This window comes from Puma concolor, chromosome B1 (assembly GCF_028749965.1).
Source record: "Puma concolor isolate L17-30 chromosome B1, mPumCon1.1.hap2, whole genome shotgun sequence".
Classification (NCBI taxonomy): domain Eukaryota; kingdom Metazoa; phylum Chordata; class Mammalia; order Carnivora; family Felidae; genus Puma; species Puma concolor.
Genome location: NC_141670.1, coordinates 59,008,727 through 59,029,075, shown reverse-complemented (window position 1 = coordinate 59,029,075; position 20,349 = coordinate 59,008,727). Strand labels below are relative to the sequence as shown.

The 20,349-nt window shown below is 37.9% G+C and overlaps 2 protein-coding genes across 15 annotated transcripts in view; one reads left to right on the top strand and one right to left on the bottom strand.

Moving 5' to 3' along the window:
- LOC147581661 (uncharacterized) overlaps window positions 1–11,856 on the top strand; it is a 33,918-nt gene extending 22,062 nt beyond the window's left edge. For all 8 annotated transcript variants that reach the window (XM_086703898.1, XM_086703895.1, XM_086703897.1 and 5 more), the window contains one exon: window positions 10,676–11,856. The gene's annotated coding sequence lies outside the window, so the exon portion shown is untranslated. The remainder of the gene's footprint in view (window positions 1–10,675) is intronic.
- Window positions 1–20,349, bottom strand: part of AADAT (aminoadipate aminotransferase) — a 32,477-nt gene that overhangs the window by 629 nt on the left and 11,499 nt on the right. For 4 of the 7 annotated variants that reach the window (XM_086703879.1, XM_086703880.1, XM_086703878.1 and 1 more), the window contains 7 exons: window positions 17,981–18,046; window positions 16,572–16,654; window positions 16,021–16,117; window positions 14,286–14,347; window positions 13,705–13,769; window positions 12,296–12,402; window positions 9,729–9,830 (listed from right to left, as the gene is read on the bottom strand). In XM_086703879.1, coding sequence (XP_086560005.1) covers window positions 9,729–9,830; window positions 12,296–12,402; window positions 13,705–13,769; window positions 14,286–14,347; window positions 16,021–16,117; window positions 16,572–16,654; window positions 17,981–18,046 — 582 coding nt within the window. Of the gene's footprint in view, window positions 1–2,816; window positions 3,667–7,611; window positions 8,773–9,728; window positions 9,831–12,295; window positions 12,403–13,704; window positions 13,770–14,285; window positions 14,348–16,020; window positions 16,118–16,571; window positions 16,655–17,980; window positions 18,047–20,349 lie in introns of those variants that run through there. The other 3 variants (XR_015250135.1, XM_086703882.1, XM_086703883.1) reach the window with 3 other exon arrangements.

Sequence of the window (20,349 nt, the reverse complement as noted above, 5' to 3'; positions counted from 1 at the left end):
TCCTTCCTTCCTTCCTTCCTTCCTCCCTCCCTCCCTCCCTCCCTCCCTTCCTTCCTTCCTTCCTTCCTTCTCTGCTTTCTTGAATTTTTGCATGTACGATGTTGCTGGAAGGGCAGTAGTTTAGGTGTCTAGGAAATTCCAGGTCCCCATTATTTTGTTGCTTCCTTCCAGGATGGGGTTGAGAAGGGGGTCAAGGAGCCTTGGAAAAGAAGACCCTGTGGCAAGTCTTTGTGAGTTGAGGTTGGCAGAGAGTAGCAATGCCACAGCATGGAGGGCATCAAAAAACCCAAACTTGCAAAGCAGTTTCCAATATTTCTGAAGTGTATTAAGAAACATTTTTATTTTCTCTTTATTTAGTTTCTTCTTTACATGTAAAATTATTATTTTTTTTTTAATTTTTTTTTCAACGTTTATTTATTTTTGGGACAGAGAGAGACAGAGCATGAACGGGCGAGGGGCAGAGAGAGAGGGAGACACAGAATCGGAAACAGGCTCCAGGCTCTGAGCCATCAGCCCAGAGCCCGACGCGGGGCTCGAACTCACGGACCGTGAGATCGTGACCTGGTTGAAGTCGGACGCTTAACCGACTGCGCCACCCAGGCGCCCCTACATGTAAAATTATTAAGAGTGGGGTTCCTGGGTGGCTCAGTTGGTTAAGTGTTGGACTCTTAGTTTTGGCTCAGGTCGTGATCTCACAGTTCATGAGATTAAACCCTGACATGACAGTGCATGCCTGAGATTAAACCCCGCATGACAGTGCAGAGCCTGCTTGGGATTCTCTCTCTCCCTCTCTCTCTCTGCCCCTCCCACTTATGTGTGCACGTGCTCTCTTTCCCAAAATATAAACTTTAAAAAGTTATTAAGAGCTCCTGGAGCTCTAATTTTGATTGCTTTTTCAGTGACTCTAATGAGTACATGATTGTAGTGTATGGATAATCTCGCTATTTAAATACTAAGTGCTACTGAAATTATGACTATATTTCAGGTTAGTACTTAACATTTCAATTTCAGTTATAAATGCCAAATAAAAGAAGACACAAAACAGTTTGCAGAAAGTACATGAAATAAAATGGGAATAAAAAAAATCTGACAGCAGCAATAGGAAAGAAAAGCAAATTAGCCGAGTCAAGCTAATAAGAGTAATAAATAAGTTAACATATTTAAATCATGTGAAAGTAGGAATCCTGTAATACTTATTCCAACCTTAAATTCATTACATGGCTTCTTTATATTCAATTTCTACTGAAAAATTGTTTTGCTTCTCTCTTTCCTCAGGTACTAGCAGGAATTTCCCTTTACTTTTTATTCATTTTACTCACTCATGTTCAATGGTATGCCATCAGGGAGTCCTTTCTTGATTGTCCTAATTAAAAGAGAAGGTCTTGTCTCCACTCTATGACATGGTTTCCCTGCTTCTACCCTTGCTCCATTCCAATCCATTGTCCATGCTGGGGTCAGAGTGATTTTGAAATCCAAGAACAGCTAATGCTGTTCTCCTGGTTAAAACCCTCCAGTGGCTCCCCATTTCCATCAGAAGAGTTCACACTCTTGTGTGGCCTGCAAGGCCCTACCTAGTCTGCTCCCCTAAGCCTCCCGTCTCTTTGACTTTTTATCTTTTTACCCCTCCCTTCTTGTTATGGGCTGAACTGTGTCCCCCTAAAATCCATATGTTGAGGTCCTAAACCCCAGGCCCTCAGCATGTGACTGTATTTGGAGATAGAGATAATTACATTAAAATGAGATCCTCCAATTTGGCCGGTGTGACTGATGTCCGTATAGGAAGAAGAAATTAGGACTTAGCTGTGTACACAGGGAAGACCAGGTGAAGACATGGGGAGAAGATGGCTATCTGTAAGCCTAGGAGTGAAGCCTCAGAAGAAACCACCCCTGCTAACACCTGAGCTCTGACTTCTAGCCTCTAGAACTGTGAGACAAGAAATTTCTCTTAAGCCACCCAGTCTGTAGTACTTTGTTATGGCAGCCGAGCAGTCTAACACACCTTTGTTTATTCTTTTTATTTAATGTTTATTTATTTATTTTGAGAGAAAGAGAATATGTGCACACAAGTTGGGGAGGAGCAGAGAGAGAGGGAGAGAGAATCTCAAGCAACCTCTGCGCTGTTAGCACGGAGCCCAGCATGGAGCTCCATCCCATGAACCATGAGATCATGACCTGAGCCAAGAATGCGAGTCAGACTCAGATCCTTAACTGACTGAGCCATCCGGGCGCCCCACCTTTGTTTACTCTTTATCCTCTTTGAAGTCTTTGTAGTTCCTCAGACAAACCAAGTGCGGTCCCTTTTCAGGCAGGGCCTTTGCCTCTCAAATTCCCTCTGCATGGAGTGCTGCTCACCTGCATGGCCTACTCCCTCACTGCAGTCTGCTTTCTGCTCCAATGTCACCTGTTCTAGGGGCTTCACTGAGTCTTGTATTAAAAATAGCACCCCTGTTCCATCATTATTTATCATATTACCCTGTAAGCACTTACACTATGTAAAATACTTTATTAATACATTTCTTTGTCACCTATCTTCCCTCATGAACCCTTGCCCTGACTGTAAGCTCTGTTTTGTTTACTGCTGCTGTATGTTGAGTGCCTGCGATAGTAGGCACTCAGTAAATATTTGCTCAGTGAGTAAACAGAATGAATACATGACATTTTTAATCCTTGAAGCATAAAAGTAGGGTCACTGTAAAGTCATGCTAATCAAACATACTAATCTTACAAATAACATTTTTTTCCTTATTTAAATTTATTTATTTATTTTTAATTTACATTGAAGTTAGCACAGAGTGCAATAATAATTTCAGGAGTAGATTCCAGTGAATCATCCCCTATGTATAATACCCAGTGCTCATCCCAACAAGTGTTTTCCTTAATGCCCCTTAACCATTTAGCCCGTCCCCCCACCAACAGCCCCTCCAGCAACCCTGTTTGTTCTCTGTATTTAACAGTCTCTTATGTTTTGTTTCTCTCTGTTTTTATATTCTTTTTGCTTCCCTTCCCTTATGTTCATCTGTTTTTTATGTTAAATTCCACATGAGTGAAGTCATATATTTGTCTTTCTCTGACTTATTTTGCTTAGCATAATACCCTCTAGTTCCATCCATATTGTTGCAAATGGCAAGATTTCATTCTTTTTGACTGCCAAGTAATACTCTGTTGTATATATATACCACATCTTCTTTATCCATTCATCTGTTGGTGGACATTTGAGCACTTTCCATACTTTGGCTATTGTCAATGGCGCTGCTATAAACATTGGGGTGCATGTGCCCCTTTGAAACAGCACACCTGTATCCTTTGGATAAATCCCTAGTAGTGCAATTGCTGGGTCGTAGGGTAGTTCTATTTTTGACTTTTTGAGGAACCTCCATGCTGTTTTCCAGAGTGGCTGTACCAGTTTGCATTCCCACCAGCAGTGCAAAAGAGATTCTCTTTCTTTGCATCCTTGTCCACATCTGTTGTTGCCTGAGTTGTTGATTTTAGCCATTCTGACTGGTGTGAGGTGGTATCTCATTGTGGTTTTGATTTGTATTTCTCTGATGATGAGTGATGTTGAGCATTTTTTCATGTGTCTATTAGCCATCTGGATGTCTTCTTTGGAAAAGTGTCTATTCATGTCTTTTGCCCATAAAATGACATTCTTGTAGTTACCATTGGGTTCTGGAGAAAGGTGTTGTGGATTTTTAATTAAGGTAACTTAAAACCTTAATAAATACACATCACCAGTTAAAATTTCATTTATTTTTATTAAGACTTTAGGTTCTCCAAAAATTTTAATTAAACCTACTTTTGATAAGTTAATAATTTCTACCCACGAGAGATTTAATTAGCATTTGAAAAGGAATTTAAAGCTATACCATGCTGTACAAACATTATATGAAAAGCATTAAAGACTTTCTTATATGGGGGGAGAGGAAATTGCTAAAGTTGACAAACATTCAAACTTAAAAGGAAACCATGCCAAGTGACAACCTCCCTTGTAGACCAACCTGCAATATCCATATTGATTACCTCCAAGACCAAATGTTCCAGCTACTTCTGTACATCGTGGACCATGTGTAGTGACACCGTGGTTTCCACACAGAAACTACATGGATTAATACTGGGAAATTAAACCTATGTAATATTTGACCAGATCCAAATTGATTATGGTTGTATGGATATGACTTTCAATGTGATTTTTCATTACATGGTAGTTGCCTCCTTGCTGTCCCTAGATCTATTTTTTCACTATTGCCTCTAGGAACCTCTACTTATCCAACTGAAATTAAAAAAAAAAAACAAAAACAAAACTGTGACTAATTTGCTTGAGGTTTTAAAAAATAACTTATTTTTTAATTTTTATTTGAAAACATTCTTTTTTTTTATTCTTTGAGAGCGAGCGAGTGAGCATGAGTGGGGGAGGGGCAGAAAGCGAGACACAGAATCCAAAGCAGGCTCCAGGCTCTGAGCTGTCAGCACACAGCCCAATGTGGGGCTTGAACCCATGGACCAGGAGATCATGACCTGAGCCAAAATCAGATGCTTAACCGATTGAGCCACCCAGGTGCCCCGAAAAATTAATTAATTAATTTTTTTATTATAAAAGTAAAGAGCCATGTTAAAGAGTATTTTGAAAATAAAAAGTTACCCAATTTTTGCTTTTTTGGTGGATGTCTTCTTATTTTTTTACATAGTTGTAATTAGAGTATATGTATGCTTTCATACCCAGGTTTTTCATTCCATATTATATATAATCATTTTAACATAGTGCTTCATAAAATGAATGATACTCTTCATAGTGGTGTTTTAGTGGTTGCCTAAAACTTAAGTGGATGAACCATAATTGACATAACCCGTTTTCCTACTGCGAGAACTTCAGTCCCAAAACCTCAACCCCTACCCCCAATGTTTTGCTGTTTTAAATTACAATTACTGTCTTCATGTTTTTTTACTTTCTTCCATATTTTGAGTAATTCTTTACTATGAATGTCCATAAGTGGAGTTCCCAGTGGGTGGTAAAGGGTTAACTCAGCAGATCTGGGTCACTCCAATGACGGCTGTGTTTGTGACTGGCCCTTGGCTGGCTCGTGGGGACTGAGCTCTTGGAATATTCTCATTAATGAGTGTTTTTCATGTCTGGGGTCTTGAGTCATGCTATAACTGCTTTTGTAGGTCGTTTTTACTGCATGCTTTACGGTGGACACCTGAGATCCCCCCCGTGGCTGTGGAGCTTCAGTAACTGAGGTCCACCATTGCAGGCACTGTGTGTGACTGACCCCTGATAAAACCCCTGGCAACCAGGCTCTCAGGTGAGCTTCCCCTGTTGACGACACTTTGCCCTTGCTGTCACACATCATCACCCAAGGAATTAAGCATATCCCATGCGACTCCGCTAAGAGGGGACTCTTGGAAGCTTGTGCCTGGTCTCCTCCAGATTGTGTTTGTCCCACGTGCCTTTTCCCTTTGAGATTTTACGCTATCCTTTTTGCTGCAATAAATGGCAGCTGTGGCTACACTAGCTTCTGGGTCTTCTGAGTCCTTTTAGGGAACCATCAAGCCTGAGGGTGGTCTTGGAGACCCATACACAGCTGGCCTGGTTGGCATTCGGTGGCAGATAACAGAAACTACTCTAGCTAACTTAAGTGAAGTGTTTATTATCATATATTCTGTGGTTTCCAAAATTGTTTGGAATGCGTGTAAAAGTAAATGGGGTTTCCAGAGACAGTTTCTAGCCCTGGGATTTCATTTCTTCTGCCAGGATCAGAAAACCCCACACCAAGAAGCTGCTTGCTGTAAAATCACATTGCCTTAGCAAATGGATGCCTTGCCTCTTGACTTGCTCCCCTCTAAACTCAGTTCCGAATCCAGGCGTCTGAATGATGGAACTTCACTCATACATGGACTGTAGCTGCAGGGCATCTGGAAATGTGGTATTTCATTTCCACTGCGCCCAAAGACACGAGAAGGAAATTAGAATTCTGTCCAGTGGGCCAGTCCACGCTATCTAATATCTTGTGTTAAAGGATATAAACGTTTTAGCGTTTCTTGATATATACTGCCAAACAGCTTTCCCAAGAGGCTGGAAAAATTGACAGTGGCTCCAGAAAGTTCTCTAGTGCTTTACTCTATGAGGGGAAGGTAATCTCCCTGGATGAAAATAAACACTGAGTAATAAGGGGCAGCCTAATCATTTCCTGTGCTCTCCTTCCCTACTTTTCTCCCACTCTGTTTTTCTTGGAAGAAACACATTCCTATAGATTGTGGTTAGAGGTAATCCCTTCCTTGAAAGCTGGGGATTATAAATCAATATGTAAATCAACTACTCTTTGTTGGTGACTTAAAAATGAATGCAAGCCAGAAATTATATAGTGCTGGCTAAGAAATTTTCATTATTTTTGAAACTACTGAATAAGCAGAAGGCTTATTTTACTTTTACTTTTATAAACTGAATTCATACTTTCCTCTTTCTTCTTACAGTAGTGGAATTGTTAGGTTCATCTCAGGCCTCCTCCAGGCCCTGTGTCTTTCCAGACTTTCCTAAATAACTACCACTGGTTGTCTTAAAAACAGAGATGGGCTTAGGGGTGCCTGGGTGGCTCAGTCAGTTAAGCATCCAACTCTTGATGTAGACTCAGGTCTATGATCTCATGGTTTGTGGGATGGAGCCCTGTACTGGGCTCTGCCCTATTACTTGGGATATCCCCTATTTGGAATTCTGTATCCCTTTCTCTCTGCCCTTCTCCTGCTCATGCTCTTTCTCTCAAAATAAATAAATATTAAATAAAGACAGGCTTGAAGTCAGCTAATAAGAGCTTTGAGATGAGATTTTTGCTCAAGAACTTTAGCTGTTGGAAGATGTAACGTCTCATCCAGATGCCAAAAAAATATTTAATAACTATGGTGGATATGTTTATACAGACATACCTCATTTTACTATGCTTTGCTTTATTGTGCTTTACAGATAATGCATTTTTTAACAGATTGAAGGCTGTGGCAATTATGTGTCAAGCAAGTCTATTGACACCATGTTTCCAACAGCATTTGTTCACTTAGTGCCTCTGTGTCATGTGTTGGTGATTCTTGCAATATTTTAAACTTTTCATTATTATTATATTTGTTAATATCTGTGATTAGTGATTACTAGTGCTGAAAGCTCAGATGGTAGTTTGCATTTTTTTTTTAGCAAGAAGGTATTTTTAATTTTTATTATTTATTTATTTTTGAGAGAGAGAGAGAGAGAGAATGGATAACAGGGAGGGGCAGAGGGGAAGAAGGGGACGGAGAGGGAGAGGGAGAGGGAGAGGGAGAGGGAGAGGGAGAGGGAGAGGGAGAGGGAGAGGGAGAGGGAGAGGCAGAGGGAGAGAGAATGAATCCCGAGCAGACTCCATGCTGAGTATAGAGCGGGATGTGGGACTCTATCCCACTACCCTCGGATCATGATCTGAACTAAAATCAAGAACTGGATGCTCAACCGACTTAGGCACCCAGGCACCCCTATAAAGTATTTTTAAATTAAGGTATGCACATTATTATTTAGACACAATGCTATAGCACACTTAATAGACTACAGTATACTGTAAACATTTATATGCACTGGGAAACCAAACAATTAATTTGACCCGCTTTATCACAGTATTTGCTTTATTTGTGGTGGTCTGGAACCAAACCCACAATATCTCTGAGGTATGCCTGTATACACAAAGGATGTCATAAATAACAATGATTTCCTAATTCCTTAAAGGAACTTACAACTTAACAATTACTAGATCTTGGAACATTGCGGTAATTTGTTAAACAGCAATAGAAAGCAAATGCAGGGTATTTATGATACACTGTCATAAGGAGATCCTATTATTTTACATATAACATGCACATGCATAGAAAAACATCTCAAAGGATGGATGATAAATGTTGACAGCGGTTTTCACTGGGGGGTAAGACAGCAAGTGGCTTTTACTTTATCACTTATATTTACTATATTGTTTGAAAAATTTCTAATAAGCATATATTACATCAATAGCCATATGGGAAAAATAAGGGTCTGAAAAGGTGAGAAAGAAAATCATTAAAAAGTATATCCTAAGTACCTCAAAGGGGTGTAGATTTAAATTACATAACTGATAAGACTGTATTTTTATAAATTGTGCAGTATTATGAAAGTACACTGTAGCATATTTTTCTAAGCCCCTGATCTCTCTTCCTTATTTAGAATTAATAGGTCTGATGCCTTTAGGTGTGCTTAGTTTCAGAATTTTATTTTAAAGGGATATCTATGGTACAACATAATGTCTCTAGTCCTCTTACTGAAAATCATTTACAATGGACAAATCCTAACAATTTTTGCAACAAGCTTTCATTAAATTTTCCTAAAAATAGAAAGAGTTCACATTATATACCATTTTGAATTTATTTTCTTACATTTTCAAAATAATTTACTGTAAAATGTTAAGTTTCAAGGAAAATTTATGGGAAACCATAGAGCAGCTAGAGTTCTTTACAATAAAATCCAGGATAAAAATAATTTTCAGGTTGAATATTTATCAAAAGGTATAAGTAGATTATAAATATATTTTGGCAATCTGATGAATTTAAGGGCACTTTAAAAGTCATCTAGTTAAATTACTACAGATATGACACGTTTGATGAAATCTAACCTGTAAGTCTAATGCCAACGATCATTTCTTCCTGCTAAATCATAAAAATAATTTATCTGAAAAATCCATGAGTACTATAAAGATTTCTTCATAAAGATTCTTTAATAATTTGGGCTAATCTCTGGAAGGCCTAAAATAGGAAAGAGATAAGAATTAATGAAATTAGGCTGCTACTTAGGAAAAGTCTGTGATAATTTAAAAAGTTCACACAAAGAGTATCTTAGGTTGAACTGAAGCAATGGAAAGTCAAATTTAACATCAGCTTTATCAGGGTAGGATGCCAGCAATGTCCACTAATACATGTAGATATAAGCTTGTCAGAGTTCCAGGATTTTTGTGTATTCTTATAGCCCTCAAGATCATTATTTTCCATTTTCTCCATAACACTAATTACTTTTTCATATGATCTCTCACCTGAACATATGTTATATATTGTTTCAATTGTCTAACTCTATTCATATGTTAAAACAGACATAACTTCTGAAAAGTATATTTAGCGACATGAGAAAGCAAGTAAATAAAGAACACACCAAGAACCAATACATCTGCAAGGGCAAGTACAGACTCTTCTTTCAAGGTTAAGGGCACTGTTCAATTAGGGCTCTTCTATTTGGACTCCCAAACACACAGTCCTTAAGAACTCGTTTCTTTGCTTCTTGTTATTATGGCTAAACCCAGACTTGTGATGAATTTAATATCATTGTATTTGACCCTTGCTGATACATTTTTCTTCAGAGAAAGAGACTGATGGCTTTCATGAATTTGTACTGTTGACTCATGTTAATTCCATGAAGGAAGGAAAGAAATTTTCTTCATAACATGTTAATAATCTGCTCACACTGTTCAGCAAGTCTGAAAACTATTCACGAAGACAAGGAAATTTAACTACAACTTGGTCTCGTGAATTTGTCTATTTATGACTGTTAAAGCGTGTCTTTTAATAGTAATTCATGACTTTTTAACTGATACCTGTTGCTGAGAAACCCAAGAAGACATTAAATAATGTTATAACTCACAAAATGAACACAAGCACCAAAAAAGTGGAATTGATATCTAGTGTTATTATGAGAAGAATATTGTGCTCACCATATCCATTTGTTCTGGAGAAGCTGAAGAGAAGGACACTCTAAAGTAAGGGCTAGGTGCTGAGGTATCGGTGTAGAAAACATTTCCAGGAAGCATTAATATCTAAGAGAGTTTATGGAAAACAAGTGAATGACCATTAAAACAAAAAAAAAACTAAAGGAAATATAGGTAGATCTAATCTCAGAGTGGGTAAAGACTTTTTACATTTGAAAAAAACTTAAGAAAATCATGAGAAAAATCATTTTATATAAAAATTCTGTATGTCCTATAATAAATAAAATAGCACACAAACTGGAAAAATGTTTATAAGAAATATGGCAAATGCTACCTCTTCTCCATATAAAGAATACAAAGAAACTAAGAAGAAAAACACTAAAATTCGAGCTTTGATGGGCAAAGTACAGCTTATAAAAGAAATAGAAATGGTAATAAACATGAATAAATGTTTAACCAACTAGAAAAGTAATATAAATTCAAACAATGAAAGACCATTTTTAAGTTATCAAATTTGGAAGTAACTTTTAAGCCGGAACTTGAAAGATAAGTAGTTGTTGGCCGAGCAAAAAGTGGGGGAAGAGTATTTTAGGGAGAAGACAGTGTAAAGGCCTTGAGATGGGAAGAAATTGGTCTGGCCGGAGAACTAAAAGGAGGTAAAAAATTTAATGAAGTGAATGACTAAAAAATGTTATGTAAGTGTGTCAAGACAGAGTGGTGGGAACAAGTGGTATTCTTGATGTGAGCACCATGGCAGTTGGCTCACGGACTGTGAACTCCATTTCCTCTGTTTCCTGGGTATAGAAATATATTCTGTTCCCAGCTTCTTTCCAGTTATATGTGGCCATATGACCAAATCTTGGCCAATGGATGTGAAGGGATGCATGCCATTTCTAGGCCTTCCCCATAAAAATCTCTCCATGTGTGACCATCATGCTCTTTCCATTTTGTAGCCATTGTGTAATCCATGGGTTGAAGACTGAAGAGCAACAAGAAGGAAGGAACTACAGTCTCTGATTCACTGTTTGGACAGAGTTGCCTGCAGATCACATCTTTAAAAGTTTTATGTGAGTCAGAAAGAAACTTTGATTGTGTTAAGTCTTTGAGAATGTTGTCTAATACAATCATGATATTCAAAAGGATTATTACATGGTAAAAATCTGGGCACTGTCTGGTAAAGTAAGATGAGTTGGGAGTGACATGGTGTGGGCCATTTTGGGGAAGAGATTTCAAGGCAGAAGATGGGTTTCTGTGTCCTGAATAACAATAAAATGAAAACCATCATTTCTCCCAATATAGTGGAAAAGTTTGGGAATGTATTACAAGCAAGGGGCTGTAAGAGAAGGTGGGAGAAGTAATAATCCCTTTACAAGATGACCAGGATTGGGCTAAGGTTGAGATTGTAAAGTTAGAGATTATTTAGAAAAAGAAAAGGTTACATGCAACAGGATAAATGGGATATATGGAGAACACTGAAAAAACTACAAGAAAGTCTGAGGTCTATATCCTTAGCACCCAGCTCAGAGATACATACAAATAAACAGCCACTTATCAAATGTTCTTGATGATAATGGCCTTGGCAGAAAAGCAAAGGAGACATAAAACTGGTTTATTATAATAATATGTATTTCTTTGAAATAAGTCAGTACTTGTTAAGTACTTAGTATGTAGAATTAGTAGGATTAGAACAATGAATAAAGATGAGCCTTGTCCTCAAGTAAGATGGTTAGAGAGGATGCCTGACTTGAAGTCCAGGTAGTCGGTTTCCACGTCTAATCTCTGGACATGAGTTTTTCAACGTCCAGACTACCTCCTGTCTCAGGCACTAGCGTGGTCCTGTGCCAGCATTAACACAATCTGTTTGCTTGTACTTCCTGCTTCAAGACAAAAGTGATCCTAGAAACAGATCTTAGTGTTTACAAAGACTGGCAAATGTGATAAAAGAATTAATTCACGGAGAAAAGATATCTTATTAGGTAACAATTTTGAAAATATTTAGATTTTTCACCTTAATCAATGCCCCCGAATGATAACTAAGTAGATTTAAGTACAAAATGAGAAAAAAAAACCCAAAAAACAAAAAAACCTAGAAGTCCTTATAGTCTGATTTTAAGTGGAAATAACAAGATACAAACTTTTCTGTGTAATTTTGACAATTGGAAAATAATTGCACAGCCAAAATACTAGATTTAGACAAGCCCTTCAAGAAAATATATTACAAATGGTCACAAAATTGGGGTAAGCTATTTAAAAATTTTTCATTATTCTTTTACGTATTTTCCAAGTTTGCTGCCATGAGTGTGCTTTACTTTCTTAATAAGGAAAAAAAAAACCCTCTGCTCTTAGCTACTAAACTAACCAGTGGCTGGGATGACCATATTATTATTAATGTAGACCAGAAGAATAATTATGTGACTCAACAATCTATTATGGTTTTAATAATATTACTAGAGACATGAGATCTAGAGATAGGAGGTAACATCTGATATTAAAATATTATGGGTTGGAGTGGAGGGCAACTTTTAAGTAAGAAGTCATGTTAAAGAAAAAGTACAACTCTTTTCCCCTTTTACCTCTTTCTTAATGGCTTTTTCTTCAATCAGTTGTTTTACATCATAAATGCCCTTAATTTTAAGCCATAAAAACATTCCAGCAGTAGGAACATGCCATTCTGCCAAACCTACAAACCAAAGAAGAGAATAAATATCTGCTAAAGCCAGTTTTGATGATGTCAAATCTGTTACTTAATGATGCAATCGCAGTAACTGTCAACTAGTATTTCTAAAAATGTTCCTTCAGAGATAGCATTTTTAAAACATAGAATTTTATGAGTCCTGACAATTGATGTTCTGAGTTTATTTCACAAATAAGAGAGGTGGTGAAGGTAGAGAGGGAGATATATACATGAGTATATATTTCTAATTGTAGTCAGTCTTAGGGTTGTGTGAGGAGTCTATGGCCTATGTCTGCTTCCCGTAATTAGAACCATGCAGAAGCCAAATGTGGCTCTTTCAAATTTAGGAGATTCCTTAACTCCTACATTTTTCCAGTGCTTCAATAAATCCTATCTTTTATGTAATAGTTTTGAAGTCCAATGGATTAGAGTTTTTATCAGAATGTAATTAATTATGAAAAGAAGTTCCTGAAATTCAAGACCCACATGCATTTGTAGGCTTTAAGTTTCATTGAGTATTAGGATAGAGAAACCAAGAAGGAAGGATAATTATTTTGATTTTAATTATCTTTTTTTAAAAGTCGCTTTTGAATCAAACCTTTTCTTTAACTCCATTATACAAAGTGGTAGGATAGTACTCTTATCAAAAAGACAATTCTGTATTTGCCAAGAGCTTACAAAAAACAAGATATGATGGAAATAAGGAACTGGTTTTTTTTTTGTTGTTTACTGTTAATCATACTGAAGGCTTTTTTAATGATGTAATTAAAACCATGTAATTCATTAGTAGAAAATTAAATCTAAACCATCCTGCAATCACATTAGCAATAGACAATATTAGATAAATGAGGTTAACGATTAGAATGCAAGTAATCTGTAATGAGAGAACTGCCTTAGAATGTACTATTTTGTTTTTATACAGTCTGATTAGAAAAGGAGTATACTGTTGTTTGACAATTCCTCAGCTGTTTGCGGGAAATTTTGAAGTAACTCTAAAACCTTTTGAGTATTGGCATCATTTAGCTTTAAGTTATTGCTGATGGGTTTTTAGACTAAAAGGTCCTTTTTTCTCCCTTTAAAACACAAGCTCTTCGCAGCGGACAGGTAATGTAGAGATAGGTAGAACAGTGCCAGGGTTTGGAGATTGTTACTTTTGAGACTACTTACAGGGCACCATTTCTTGGCAAGAATACTTCTGGACTCTTGTTTCTTTTCTCCCAGGCTTATTATCAGTCACTATGCGGTGTTTATTCCCCACTCATAAAAATGCTAGTGTCTATCACAGGACAGGATATATGTTCCACTCACCACTTAACCATTTGTCTGCAGCTGCCAGTAATGCATCCTTCTGCTTCCTATAGAAATCAGTAACCCTGGAAGAAACAAACAATGAAAAGCATGTGTTAAATACATGCTTGATTGAAGAAACCCAAAGGCTCTGGAGTCCAGTCTATAGGAATCTGTTTTCCACCTTGTTTAAAATGTTGAATACGGGGCGCCTGGGTGGCGCAGTCGGTTAAGCGTCCGACTTCAGCCAGGTCACGATCTCGCGGTCCGTGAGTTCGAGCCCCGCGTCGGGCTCTGGGCTGATGGCTCAGAGCCTGGAGCCTGTTTCCGATTCTGTGTCTCCCTCTCTCTCTGCCCCTCCCCCGTTCATGCTCTGTCTCTCTCTGTCCCAAAAATAAATAAACCTTGAAAAAAAAAAATTAAAAAAAAAAAAAATAAAATGTTGAATACTTGAAATGGGAACACAGCATGTTTGTTTACCTGTCTGCTGGTAAGCTTTGTACCATTGCATTTTTCTCCCGTTATTTTGGAATAATTCAAAAATGAAAATGAATAAAAAGAATTACATTTCTATGTAAAATTTGGAACCTAAATTGCAATACCTCTCTACATGAGCCAGGAAACCTTCTTCTCCCCATTGGTGTAGAAGCTGTGATACTAGAAGCTAAAAGAGATAAGACAACAAATGTCATGGTTCACCCTCTAAAAAGTGACATCAAAGCAAATCACTCTTGATTACCTGTAAACCACAAAAAAATATAACAAGCTGAACCAGCTTTACATAGTGATTTAAAATAAATGTAAATTAGGGGCGCCTGGGTGGCTCAGTCGGTTAAGCGTCCGACTTCGGCTCAGGTTCATGAGTTCGTTTGTGAGTTCGAGCCCTACGTGGAGCTCTGTGCTGACAACTCAGAGCCTGGAGCCTGCTTCAGATTCTGCATCTCCCTCTCTCTGCTCCTCCCCCACTCATGCTCTGTCTCTCCCTCAAAAATAAATAAAGCTTAAAAAAGAAGAAAATAATAAAATAAATTTGAATTAATGACAATAACAAATATTTATATTGCTATATGCCAGAAACTATTACAATATATTTACATATGTAGATAATTTAATCTTCATAATACCCCAATTAGGCTATTATTTCTACTTTACTGGTGAGGAAACCAAGGCCCAAGGGTTAGGTGAACTTTCCTGGGGTCACACAGCTGGTCACAGACACAGCCTGGATTCAAGTTAGGCAGTCTAGCTCCAGATCGATGCCATTAATTACCATACTATATTGCTTCTCTAAATATAAAAAATATATAGTAGATATATAGTTATATAAGGTTCTCAGTGATTTTTCTATATAATATGAAAGCTTTAATGCCATAGATGGATAGTGAAGTTTTGTTGATAACACGGACAAAAAATATGGGAAAAAACCCCAACTTGATAAAAATGGCGATATGTTCTTTATGGAATGTACAATATCAAACAAGCGTCCTGGTCTTAGTATACCATTCTATTCATTTTGAGTTCTTAGGTAGCAATTCTACCTAAGATTAAGTACTGATTCTAAAGATTGCATTAGGGATGGATCCAACAATTTCTCAAAGCTTGTGAGGAAATTTATACATTCTCCAAAATAAATTTTACTTTATTATTAAACTAAAATGTATTACAACCAGTGTCTTTAGGGGAGGTTAGCACGTGTGCAATGAAGGCAAACAAGCAATTCCTAAATAGGTCTGGAATCCTTGTGCTCAATATGGATTCCAAGACAATGAAGCTAAAGTTATATTACTTCAGTAAGGCCACTTCCATTTTCTTCAAGTTCAACAAAGTTTTTATGGCGTTCCTGGGATAGATGCTAGGGACACAAGATGACTAAGACACCATGACCTGCAAGGAGTTTGGTCTACACTGCAAACACCAGGTCAATTCAATTCTTATTTGCCTTTTATTTATTAAAAACATTTTTTAAAAGTTTATTTATTTTGAGAGAGAGAGATAGTACATGAGTGGGGTAGAGGCAGAGAGAATTCCAGGCAGGCTCCACCCTGTCAGTGCAGAGCCCGACATGGGGCTTGAACCCACTAACTAAGAGATCATGACCTGAGCCAAGAGCAAGAGTTGGACACTAAACTGACTGAGACACCCAGGCACTCCTGATTTGCCTTTTAGAGTAAACATCTGTGGTATCTGATCTTCTAATTCAGTCCATATTGGAACTAGAGATTCAGTATCAGTGACTTACTCCCTGCCACCTTAACTCAGTCTTACTTGCTAATATCTATTTTCTATTCTGATTGTTTAAAAAAAAAAAAAAAAACCTATTTCTGAAATTGTTCTTACCTGTGTAAAAGTGCTGGGGTGCATAGTTGAAACTTGTGTGTGTAAGACAACTCTCTCTATCAAGGGTTTTGGACCAGTTATAAACCCTAGTCTCAACCTGCACAAAAAGAGAAAAGGTGCAATACCAATCCTGTATTAACAAATATGACATGTGACTTTACTGCCTTCATTAGGAAGACAGTTGTAACCTGGGGACAAATGGGCCTAGACCACGAAAACGTTCTAATAAAACTAACTACTTGTTATTTAAAATACAAATTTAAGACTACATTAAAGATACAATGCAAATCTGACCAAGTATTTTGAAGTGTGTTCTTTCATATGTGAAACCCAAAACCTGACCAGTCCCACTACAACTTTAGATTAATGCCCACATACCTTTGATTTCTGGAGATGAATAAAGAAAGAAAAGGCATATATTAATAATCAAACTGATGCTTTAAGGTAAGGGGAATACAAGTATCTCAAATGAGAATTATTTGGACTAAAAGACACTCAGGTACAGTCTATCTTTTTTAGATCTGGCCATAAGTTGAGACACAAGGGCTTACCCAGAGGAGAGGACTTTTGAAAAAGAGTCAGCTCTGATGACACGCCCATCAACGTCCATGGAAAGAAATGTTGGTGCCCAGGACTTGAAATGGAAAAAATATATATTGTTAGCTTGAGAACTCTGTTAGTGACTGTATAATTATTTTGTGTAGAGAATGGAAAGGGCATAGGTTTGGATAGGAACACAGCCATCTTTTCTGTTACCTTAATCTCAACCCTTTAAAATGGAATAAGAAACAGAGATGCATGTTCTTTTATTAGTACCTGTCTTTCTTCATGGCTTTTCTGCCAGAAACACACAGAAGGGTTTATTCATTTGCTTAAGATGCTATTATTATGAATTTAGGGACACCTCAAATAGGCCCTCCTAGCCTCAAAGGTTGACGTCCAGGATCAGCAGATTTTGAGGAAGGATTCAAGAAAAATTTGTCTGGATTAGATCAAAATGAAGAGGGCCAGCAGCAGTCAGAATTATCTAGAGAGAGAATGATCCTTAGAACAGCTAGAGAGATAAAACAAGTTGAGAAATTTAGTCAATCTGCAACATTGACTTCACTGTAGATGCATACAAGAAAAGGGGCCCAGTCATGTTGAGGGTAAAGAATAGGTAGGTAGATGTGGTATTCAGCAAGCTATATAGAAAAATCAAGAGTTTTGGTTTCTTTCCAGCAGATTTTAAGGGAGCATTGAATGCAAGTATATGTTCTCTGCAGACATGAGAGCAAATATAGTGTTTGATTTTGAAGAATCAGGCACTGGGAGTCTGTACCACCGCTGCTATCTATTAGGAGAGCATGATCATGAAAAGTGGCATGAATATATAGTGGAAAAGAATCTAAAAACCCATTATTCTGCAGGTAGAATCCAGGCCTTCAGGACAGGGATGGAAAATATGTGGCATGCTGCCAGTAATGCCTTTTCCTATGTCGATAATGGACATCACTAACTGGGCATGACCCTCTTTCTCTTTCAGTGTGGGTGCAGCTTCCCAATCCTTTGCAGACATCATTCTAGTCAGCCACTGCCAAGAAACTAGTTCCTATCCCAAATGAAACCTACCTCATATCCCTTGTATGATGTTTAAAAAGCTATGAACTAGAATTTGGAGTTCAAGAAGACCATCAGCCCTGATTTACTGTTTGCCCAAATGCGTGGTATAGAGAGCTAGCTACTATTTTAAAGGTAAGTCTATTTCTGGAAAGAGCAGTAATGCCAGACACGAGAGATACCAATTCTGCGATAAAACTGAAAGATTTAAGATTGAAGTGGTAGCAAATTACTAATAATTTTATTTAATTTCCACATAAAGATAGATTAGCTCTGACTCAGCAGCCAGGCTAAAATTCAATCAGTGTAATAACTTACAACTTACCTTCCAATTGTGAAATAAATTCATATCACCACTTACCTTGTTGAACTGGAGAAAATAGTAAGGATCATCTTCTATTATGAGGAAATCATATTTTCTTGCAAGCTAAAAAAGGTTAAAGTCATATATTTAATTCTTAAGAACTGTCTAAGCTGACTGGAATCATAATTCTTTGTATCCATCCATCCATCCATCCATCCATCCATCCATCCAAGAAACTACTGAGTACTTATTGTTGTAGATAATGAAGATAGAGGGATGAACAAGGCACTGAGGCCTCTCGTTCACATGGAACTTACATTCCAAGTTCTGGGAAAGATGATATACATAAGACCATGGATAACGAAGAGAAGAAATACAGATGAGAGGTTTTAGGGGCTAGGGAGAACATTAAGCAGGGTGATATTGAGTGGGGGGTGGGGGCAGAGAGAGAGAGAGAAAGAGAGAGGAAGAGAGAGAGATAGGGTAGCTATTTCAGAGTGAATTATTGGGAAGCCTGTCCTGACAAGGTTATGCAAGAGCTCAGAATCACAGGATGGAGCCAGTTGTGCAAATATCAAGGAAGATTCTAAGCTGAGGGATGAGTGAGACCAAAAGCCCTTGGGTGGGGGGGAAAAAAAAAGAAAAAAAAACCTTGACATGTTTAAGGGATGGAAAGAAAGCCAGGGGGCTGCAGCAAGAAGGTGATAATAAATGACAAGGCCTGAGAAGAGACTACCAGGTCACATAGCTTTGGGAGGCAGGTGAAGGAATTTGGATTTTATTTTAATTGCAAGGGGAAGTCACAAGAGGACTGTAAACAGGAAGACCATGAGACTGGCTTTACATTTATATTTCAGCAGGGGAACGACATATATGCCTGATTGCTGTGTGAAGAATAATTGGTTGAGGATCAAAACTGGAATGCAGCAGGGGTCCAGTGAGGAAACCATACTAGCAGACCAGTGAGGGAAGGTGGTGGCTGGGAAGATGGTGGGACTAAGGGGAGAAGAGAGAAACAGGTGGATTTGGATCCATTTGGTGGTGGAGTCCACAGTTGGGAGAGGAGAGAAGGGAAAGAGAAGAATAAAAGGTGATTGTTTATGGTGGCACTATTTATGGAGATGGAGAATGTTAGGGGTGTGACTTGGAGGTTGGGGTGTGGCTGCACTAAATCAAGAGTTCTATTAGGTCATGGTAGGTTGGAAATGCCTATTAGACACTTATGTTGGATGTTGGAAACATAAATTGGATGGAGAAATTGGATACAGAAGTCTGGCGTTCAGGGGAAAGGCGTTTCTATGATATAGAATGAAATTTACAGACATACAACTGGATGAGACTATCTGGGAGTAATACGTAAATAAGAAGAGAACTCAGGACAGAACTGTGGAATGCGTGAAAAATAAGACAATACTTCAAAAAAATATATATAAATGAGTGAAAGAAACTGTTTGAAAGCTTTCTTTATGATTCCACTGTACAGTCTATACAGTTTAATATGACTTTGGTACTTATTTAAAAACATTTTTTTTTACATTTATTTTTATTTTTGAGACAGAGAGACAGAGCATGAGCTGGGGAGGAGCAGAGAGAGAGGGACACACAGAATGCGAAACAGGCTCCAGACTGAGCTGTTAGCACAGAGCCTGATGTGGGGCTCAAACCCATGAAATGTGAAATCATGACCTGAGCCAAAGTCAGACACTTAGCCAACTGAGCCACCCTGGTACCCCTTATTTGGAACTTATTAGCTGGGACACCTGGGTGGCTCAGTCGGTTGAGCATCCAACTTCAGCTCAGGTCATGATCTCGTGGTCTGTGAGTTCAAGCCCCGCGTCCAGCTCTGTGCTGACAGCTCAGAGCCTGGAGGCTGTTTCAGATTCTGTCTTGCTCTCTCTCTGCCCGTCCCCCACTCATGCTCTGTCTCTCTCTCTGTCAAAAATAAATAAACATTAAAAAAAATTAAAAATAAATAAATAAAAGCTATTTGTAGCTAAAAATCTAGGGAACACAGTCAGGTACATAAAAGAGACTTTACAAAAGGCATAGTTCTCTTATTTTTCAAAGATTTTTGTATAGCTAGGTATGTGTGTGATATTTAAAATTTTTTTTAATTTTTATTTATTAAAAAAATTTTTTTAACATTTATTATTGAGAGACAGAGAGAGACAGAGCATAAGCATGGGAGGGGCAGAGAGAGGAGGAGACACAGAATCTGAAGGAGGCTCCAGGCTCTGAGCTGTTAGCACAGAGCCCTACGCGGGGCTTGAACTCACAAACTGCGAGATTATGACCTGAGCCGAAGTCAGATGCTTAACCGACTGAGCCACCACCAGACACCCCTAAAAAAAATTTTTTTTAATGTTTATTTATTTTTGAGAGAGAGAGAGAGATTAGGGAAGGGGCAGAGAGAGAGGGAGACACAG